The following is an 8,635-nucleotide window of genomic DNA, read 5'->3' as shown; positions in this document are numbered from 1 at the left end:
AGTGGGTTTTTGAAAAATAAATTTAAAGGACAGCTTTCTGAAATAAGAATGTTCTTTGAAATAACATGCACTTTAATGACTTCAGCAATGGACAGAAAAAAATCAAGGAGAAAAGCAACATAGAACTTAGGAGAGATTTCCTGACAGAACAATAAATCACAACTTGCCTCCAGAAGTTGTGGGTGCTCCAGCACTGGAAATGTTTAAAGAAGAGATTGGACAACCATTTGTCTGAAATGGTATAGGGTTTCTTACCTGAGCAGGGGGTTGGACGAGAAGACCTCCAAGGTCCCTTCCAACTCATTCTGTTATTCTGTTCTGCTTCATTCCAGCAAGAAATTCTCTGTAAATGTGGGAGGCTGCTCTTCAATGTGAGAATTTTCCTGTTTTTTTCCAGGTTCTGGTGGGAGAACCGTGGAGTGTTCACCTCAGCCCAGCGACAGGCTCTTGCTGCAGCGTCATTGCCACGCATCATCTGTGACAATACCTACATCCGCGAGGTACCTCGGTTCGTTTTCCGAGCCAATCAGTATCCACGTAATTTTGTCAACTGCAGTGCCATCCCAAGGCTCAGCCTCTTTCCATGGAAAAAGACTCCTGAATAGATCAGTGAAGGTAAGATGCATTTGGTTTCTGATGCAACTATGGAATCTATACATTTGCATTCATGAGCTTTTCCTTGGGATGTCACTTAGCCTTAGAAGGGTGTTGCCATATTGAAGTTGTAAAACAATATTCCCCAGAAAAGAATGCAAAGATGTGTGCGTGCATGTGTATATTTGTGTGAATGGGCGGGTGTTATAGAGGGTATGTGACATCTTTTCTGAGCCCTCCCCCCCACCATAACTATTCCCAGTGTTTCATCCTCTGTTCCCTCTCTCAATATTTTTCAACCTCAGCAACTTTATGTATGGATTTCAGTTCAAAGAATTCCCCAGCCAGCAAGTTTCCTAGCTAATGAATTTTGGGAGTTGAAGTCTGTAACACTGTAAAGTCTGCAACACTGTAAAGTGTCAATGCTGCTAACATCGGATTATTTGCATTGACATCAAATGGAAATGTAGCCATCTTTTATCTTTTGCTTTTAGAGTTAGATGATGCTGGGAGGGGGAATGTGAGTGAGAGTCCAGCTAGACATAACAATGCTGGACCCAGTGTGAGAAACAAGGTTATTGTAACCAGAGCTGATAAGAAATTGGTGGGCTGGAGAACGGGAGAGGAAGCTCACACTTCCCACTAATTTATGACTGTTAATTGGAGGATGGAATTGTGCTTTGATACTATGTGCTCAGGGAAGGGGAATTTAGTTTTTTGCTTCAATTATGCATTGCCATTTATACAAAGGGGTTCTGGTGTATCTTGATGACATCCTGATATACAGAACGAATATGACTGACCATGTAAAATTAGTAAGAGAAGTACTAAAGAAACTGTTAAATGCCAAACTTTATGTCAAACTATCAAAGTGTGAGTTTCAGCAGAGCCAATTAGATTATCTTGGCTACAGAATTTCCAGAGAGGGCATTGAAATGGACCCGACCAAAGTGAAAGCTGTAATTGAATGGCAGCCTCCAAAGACTCGCAAACAGCTCCAGAGCTTCCTAGGATTTGCCAACTTTTACCATCAATTCACCCCCTCCTTTGCCAAAATTGCCCTACCCCTCACAGAACTACTAAAAACGGGCAAGAGGGAGGAAAGCCGCGATCGGGCCAACCACTAGCATGGACTATGTATGAACTGTCAGACTGCTTTTGAAAACTTAAAAAGACTATTTGCTGTTGAACCGGTTCTAAAGCATCCCTGCCCAGGGCAGCCCTTTCTAATTCAAGCCAATGCCAGCGACGTGGCCATCGGAGCTATACTACTACGAAAGAACCAAAGTAGGACCTTACAACCTTGCACCTACACCTCGAAAAAATTCACTGCGAGAGGAGGTGGGCTGTGTGGGAAAAGGAGGCTTTTGCAATCCGCTGGGCTCTATTAAACTGGAGACACTATCTAGAGGGGAGCAAGGTGCCTTTTGAGATATGGACTGATCACAAAAATCTAGAAGCACTGAAAATTCCCCGCAAATTGTCCCTGAAACAAGTGCGATGGGCGCAGTACTTTAACCATTTTAACTTCACTTTAAAGTACATACCGGGGGGAAAAAACCTCTTAGCTAATGCTTTATCCAGACTGCCCCAGTACAAAACCCAGCGGGAAGAGGTTAACGAGGCAATTATCTCCAATCCACAACCAGCCTCTCAGCTCATGCTGCACAGAGTCCCACCTTCAAGAGCCCCTTACCCTGATGACCCTGGGGCAAAGAAAATAAAACAAGAGCTCCTCAATGACCAATGGTTCAAAGACAATCAAACATCCCTAGTGTGCAGGGATGGTTTGGCTTACAAGGGGGGAAAGGTATACTTGCCAGAGACCCTCCACCTTAGTGCTCTCCGACATACCATGACATGAAACAGTCTGGACACTCTGGATATTTAAAAACACTACACCTCATCCGCCGGCAATTCTGGTGGCCGGGTTTGAAACGGGATGTGGAAAGCTATGTTAGGAGTTGTGCTGTATGTGCCACCATGAAAAGAATTCCAGGGAAACCCCCTGGGTTGTTGCAACCAGTGGCAGACCCTTCCCAACCATAGGAAGAAATTGCTATGGATTTTACAGTAGATCTACCTAAAAGTAGAGGAAATACAGTCATCTGGACTGTGATAGATCTGTTTTCAAAGCAGGCTCATTTCATCGCAGTGCAAAGGGCTTCCGTCTGCCCAATGACTGACCAAAATGTTTTTGAAACACATCTACCAGGTGCAGTTCACAGCTATGTTTTGGAGAAGTTTCCTTAAACTAACTGGTTCATCTCAAGGTCTATCATCTTTTTTTCATCCAGCTACTAAGGGGGGGGGCTGAATCCGCTAACTCGATGGTGGCGCAATATCTCAGATGCTACGTCAGCTACCAAGAAACAAACTGGACTGACCTCCTCCCTTTCACAGAGGTGGCTTACAATAACTCTGTTCACAGCAGCACTGGCTTCACACCTTTTAAAGTGGCTGCAGGAAAAGAGTTCAACCCGATACCAGAATACCCCAGGTGCCCTCCACTTCCCAGATACTTGATCAATGGGTGAAGGGGTGGGAAGAAGTTTGGAAAACCACAAAGACTGTTTTAAAAAAGGCTTCTGAGACATATAAAAAGCAGGCAGATAAAAAAGGGCTCCTCAAAGAACATTCCAAGTTGGGGGAAAAGGTTTATCTGTCAACTAAGTATTTACGGCTCAAGTTACCCAGTAAGAAGTTAGAACCGAAGTTCCTGGGACCTTTCCCCATTGTAAAGATCATTAACCCAGTCACAGTGGAATTAAAACTCCCTAAGCTCTTAGGAAAAATTCATCCTGTTTTCCATTGCAGCCTGTTGAAACCTTATCGGGGTTCCACTTTAAAACCTCCCCTTAAGAAGGCACCCAGACCCCTTGTGATGGCAGGACAGACTCACTATGAAGTAAATCGTATTCTTGATTCTAGAATTTTTAAAGGGAAATTGCAGTTTTTAGTACAATGGAAAGGATATTCGTTGTCTGAAGAGAGGCAATCCCTAACCTACGAGGAGAAGGGCGGGATATAAATCCAAATAATAAATAAATAAATAAATAAATAAATAAATAAAACCTGTGCTTTTGTTTATATTAAAGGATTTATCCTTTTTGTAAGAGGGGCTGGATGTCAACTCTGCTAACATCGGATGTTTTTGCATTGACAACAAATGGAAATGTAGCCATCTTTTACCTTTTGCTTTTAGAGTTAGATGATGCTGGAAGGAGGAATGTGAATGAGAGTCCAGGTAGACATAACAACGCTGGATCCAGTGTGAGAAACAAGGTTATTGTAACCAGAGCTGATAAGAAATTGGCAGGCTGGAGAACGGGAGAGGAATCCCGTGCTTCATGCTAATTGGGGAATGTGATTTATGACTGTTAATTGGTGGAGGGAATTGTGCTTTGATACTATGTGCTCAGGGGAGGGGAATTTAGTTTTTGGCTTTGATTATGGACTGCCGATGCTATGCTACTCAAAATAAAGATTGTTTAAGGTAAACAATGCCTCAAAGTTCTTTGAGTTTTATCTGTCAGAACCATGACATAAAGTTGCTGATCTTAATAGCCAGCCATCAACACCCCAATCAACATCTAAAAAGCGATATACAACAGGCACCGTATAAATACCACACAGACAATAGCCGAAAGTGCAGAGAGAAGTTCCTAGAAGATGGGCTCCATCACGAATCCAAACACTCAGAAAAGTAAACCTCTGAACTGACCCAGAGTGGATCTTGCATTTATCTGAACTCTTAAATAACAATTTTATGGATCATCTTTTCCCCTAATGCTGATCTTAAGCAGCCTCTGCCTGCATTTTTGCAATCACTATGAGCTGCTGAACAAAGGAAGATAGTTTGCTGCATCCCCAGTTGGGTCATTACGGGGAGTATTTGGGAAAAGCCAATTTTGCTAGAGGCTGCTTTCTAATATGTTGTTGAACCAAGGACAGGTTCAGTGCCCTGTGCCCTGCTCCTAAACCAGCCTCAACTTCATCACTAAAAAATGTTTTGAAAGGAAAATTAATAAGGTTTCTGTATAGCCCTCTTTATCTTCCCTCACTTAGAGATCCTCTTCTCCAGATAGGTTATTCAGTTTATCCTATTAAAGCACCCTTGTCATTTTGCTTTGGAAGCAGCAATTCAGTCTTACCAGAATAGCTTTCAACATTTTGTTCAAAGGAGAGAGAATTTTGGTGAAATACAATGAATACAGTGAGGTGGAGGACATGCCAGAATAGCTATTGGTCTTATTGAGCTTGGCTGTTTTGTTCCTATGAGGCCATTATTAGTTTTCTATTTTCTACGCCGACAAAAAAATGGACCATCGCAGCATGCAAGGGGAAAGGATGTGTGGGGTTTGTTTGGACGTAGTAAACAACCCCAGCAAAGGCTTGTGGTCAGTAAAGACCGTAAAATGGCGTCCATAGATAAAATCATGGAATTTTTTAATTCCAGCCACAATAGCCAAAGCCTCCCTTTCAATTTGAGCATAGTTACGCTCTGCAGCAGACAATGTCCTAGAATAATATGCCATAGGGACCTGAGTCCCATCAGCTGTCAGATGGCTAAGCACAGCACCCACACCATAGGGGGAAGCATCACAAGCCAGGCACACTGGCAACTGCTCATTAAAATGAGCTAGCACCGCGTTGGATGTAAGCAAGGCCTTAACCTCATTGAAACTAGCTTCATGGACTTTGGTCCACTGCCAACAGGCATTTTTATCTAAAAGTCTGTGTAAAGGCTCAGCAATAGCAGCTTTATGAGGCAGAAAAGCATGATAGAAGTTCAATAACCCCAAAAAAGCTTGTAATTCACCCTTAGACATAGGACTAGGAGCCTGCTGAATAGCTTTGAGCTTAGCATCAGACGGGTGGATGCCCTGAGCATCTATCTTGAACCCCAGGAAATCAGTGGAATGGACACCAATCTTACATTTGTCCTGTTTTAACTTAAGGCCTGCTCTTCAGAAACGAAGCAAGACAGCCCTTAACCTCTCTGCCAGCATTTGAGCTGAGTCCCCTGCGATGAGGACGTCATCAAAATAAGGACACACACCAGGAATACCCCTCAGGGTGTTTTCCATTACACTTTGAAAAATGCCAGGGGCTACATTCACCCCAAACTGCAACCTTTTCACCTTGAAAGCCCCTCTATGGGTAACAATAGTTTGAGCCTCTGCTGCTGCATCATCAACAGGCAACTGTTGATACACTTGAGCCAGGTCAAGCTTTGCAAAAATCTTACCCTCTTTAAGGGAAGCCAAAATGTGACTCACTACAGGCACAGGATAAGCATGTTGCTGTAGGGCCTTGTTTAGTGTGCACTTGTAGTCTGCACAAATACGAATGTCCCCATTTGCCTTTAAAGGCGTTACAATTGGGGTTTCCCACGCGCTGGAGTCTACAGGCTCTAGGATGCCTTGCTGGAGCAACTTGTCCAGTTCAGCATCAATCTTGCCCTTAAGAGCAAATGGTACTCTCCTAGGTTTAACCCTTATGGGCTATACAGCTGAGTCTAGCTTTAGTGAAACTGGAGGTCCCTTGTAGGATCCTAGCTCAGAACTGAACACATCTGCAAACTCCTTGCAGACGTCTGCAAGGGTCTCCATTTGCAATTTGTGCAGCCCTGTTAGCTGGATTCCTAAGGCCTCGAACCAATCGAGTCCAATCAGACTCGTGCGCTCACCCCCAACAACCAGCACGTCTAAGGGGCCTTCAAAATTCTTATACTGTACCTTAAGGGTGGCCTCCCCCTTAACGTACACCTTGGAATTTTGAAAATCAGTAAGAATTACATTAGAAGGCCTTAGCGAAGCTCGCTGGCCACTGCTGCTGCAGATTTTGTGAAATGTGTTGAGGGAAATTATAGATAGGGCAGACCCCGTGTCTAGTTCCATCAGCAATGGAACTCCTTGCAATCTTACTTTAAGGGACAATTTCTTTTTAAGGGGTTTATGTGTGCCTATTCTTAATATATTCCTGCGTGTTGCACAGAAACCCACCCTCTTTTGGCTGGGGACCCTGGTACCTTTCAGATTCAATTCTTCCTTCGGTTGTACCTTCTGTCGACCCAGGCAAACCGCAGCAATGTGCCCTTTCTTTCTGCATGCTCGGCAGATGGTGGAACGGAACCGACATTCTGCTCGCTTGTGGCGACCTCCGCATCCGAAGCATCGAAGCTCAGCTGGGCCTTTGTCTGGACGATCTTTGGGCCTCCTTCCAGCTGTTGGATAAAGTTTGTCCACTTCATCTTCAGGATCCTCTTCCGAATCCTCCCGCACGTCCTCCTTGTGGATGGTGGCAGTCTCTGGAGCGCTTCGAGTGGGCCGCAGATTCTTTACCGCTCCACCTGCAGCTTCCTCTGCCGTAACCTCTCGCAGAGCATCTTGGAAAGAGACATCTTCCTTAGCAAACAGCTTCTGCTGTAAGTCTCTGTTCCTCAATCCGCACACAAAATGATCGCGCAGCCTTTCTTCTAGATCCTTGAACTCATACGGTTTAGCCGCTCTTCTCAAGGTTGCAATAAATTCTTTCCAACTCACAGGAACTCTATAAACCAGTCACCTAATCTATTGGTTGGTTAGTGGGGTGAAAGATGAGAGTCAAGTTCCCAGTTCCCAGTTGTCATTCATCCTAACTCTGTGTTTCTAAACTTCAACATCTTTAAGTTGTATAGACTTCAACTCCCAGAATTTCCCAGAAGCATGCTGGGAATTCTGTGAGTTGAAATCCACACATCTTAAACTTGCTGAGGTTGAGAAACACTGTTCTAACTATTTGATATTTGCTTCACAGAGCTATTTTTGTATGGAAGTTAACCAGTTTTGCAGAAATTTAATGGGCAGCTTTACTGGTCTTTGGGCACTTGGGTTAGAAGAAGAAACTGGCAGAACTCTGTTAATTTCTCCGCAGCTTCCAGATACCTTAAATCCTGAGGGAATCCTGAGAGAAAGTGGTAACAGGGTCCAGAAATATCCTAAGGAGTGTAATATAGGAGAATTGGCAGTGCTTCATGACATTTACATGGACTATTCCTCTGTACGACACAAACAAGAACAAGCAGGTGAAAGCATTTATTTATTTAGTTGTTTGTTTGTTTGTTTGGAAAATTTAATATTGCCACCTACTTGCTCATGGCAACTCAAGGTGGCTTACAGGAAACAAAAAAACAATATAAAAGAATTAAAAAAAATAACTCCCCACCGCCCACTCTGGTAACAACACACACTCATAACAGCCATTTAATGTCCTCCACCCCGCTCTGGGTTCCTCAGGCCTGCTGGCAGAACCACATCTTCAGTGCCTTCCGAAAGAGTTTCAGAGTGGGGCCAGTCTAATTTCTGGAGGGATGATGTTCCAGAGGGAGGATTATCACTTTCTCTATTCACACAGGCTGAAATTCTTGAGCTACCTAGTAGTATGCTAGTATCTTTCCCATACTGGTAGTTTTCTACTTATAACTAATTGCTTAATGACCTTTGAAATTATGACATATCTCCCCAGAGCTACTTATAACCCATTTTTAGAATTATGCCAGCCAAACATTATACACATCCCATGGTCATGTGATTGCATTTTGGGCATTTGGCAACCAGCTTATCTTTATGGCCATTTGCAGCATCCTGCAGTTACATAACCACAATTTGCAATATGCTTTGCCAGTTTCCAACATTTACTTCTGATTTCTGGCAAAAAAAAGAAACGCTCATTGGAGAAAATGGATTCACTAAACAAGTATCATATTTCTTAATAACTGCAGAGTTTGCTTAACAACTGCAGGGTTCACTTAAGGAGCATTGTAAAAATGGTTGTAACTTTGAATCTGGTCACGTGATGCCTCAACTTACAACCGCAACAACTTATGGCTGTAATTATGGGCTCAATTTTGGTTGTAAGTCAAGAATTACCTGTACAGAACCCACTGTGCCTTTGTTACCTGGTGTTTCAGGTAATTCAGAATTGATATTTGCTTCACAGAGCAAAATGGAGAGAGGCTTTATGTGGAAAAAAATTCCTTCTGAAGGGTGGTAGGCAG

The 8,635-nt window shown here is 43.3% G+C and overlaps 1 protein-coding gene across 1 annotated transcript in view; it reads left to right on the top strand.

The window, feature by feature from the left end:
• Nucleotides 1-397: 397 nt before the first annotated feature.
• The window catches only part of LOC107299712 (myeloperoxidase), a gene marked incomplete at its 5' end in the record, with an annotated part of 87,433 nt that continues 79,195 nt past the window's right edge, over nt 398-8,635 (top strand). Inside the window, one exon of the mRNA XM_015829056.1 lies at nt 398-500. Coding sequence (XP_015684542.1) covers nt 398-500 — 103 coding nt within the window. The remainder of the gene's footprint in view (nt 501-8,635) is intronic.

This window comes from Protobothrops mucrosquamatus, unplaced genomic scaffold (genome assembly GCF_001527695.2).
Source record: "Protobothrops mucrosquamatus isolate PMUCROS unplaced genomic scaffold, P.Mucros_1.0 scaffold5328, whole genome shotgun sequence".
Lineage (NCBI taxonomy): Eukaryota > Metazoa > Chordata > Lepidosauria > Squamata > Viperidae > Protobothrops > Protobothrops mucrosquamatus.
Note: the sequence above shows the minus strand (reverse complement) of the source record. Positions and strands in the feature narration are given on the sequence as shown.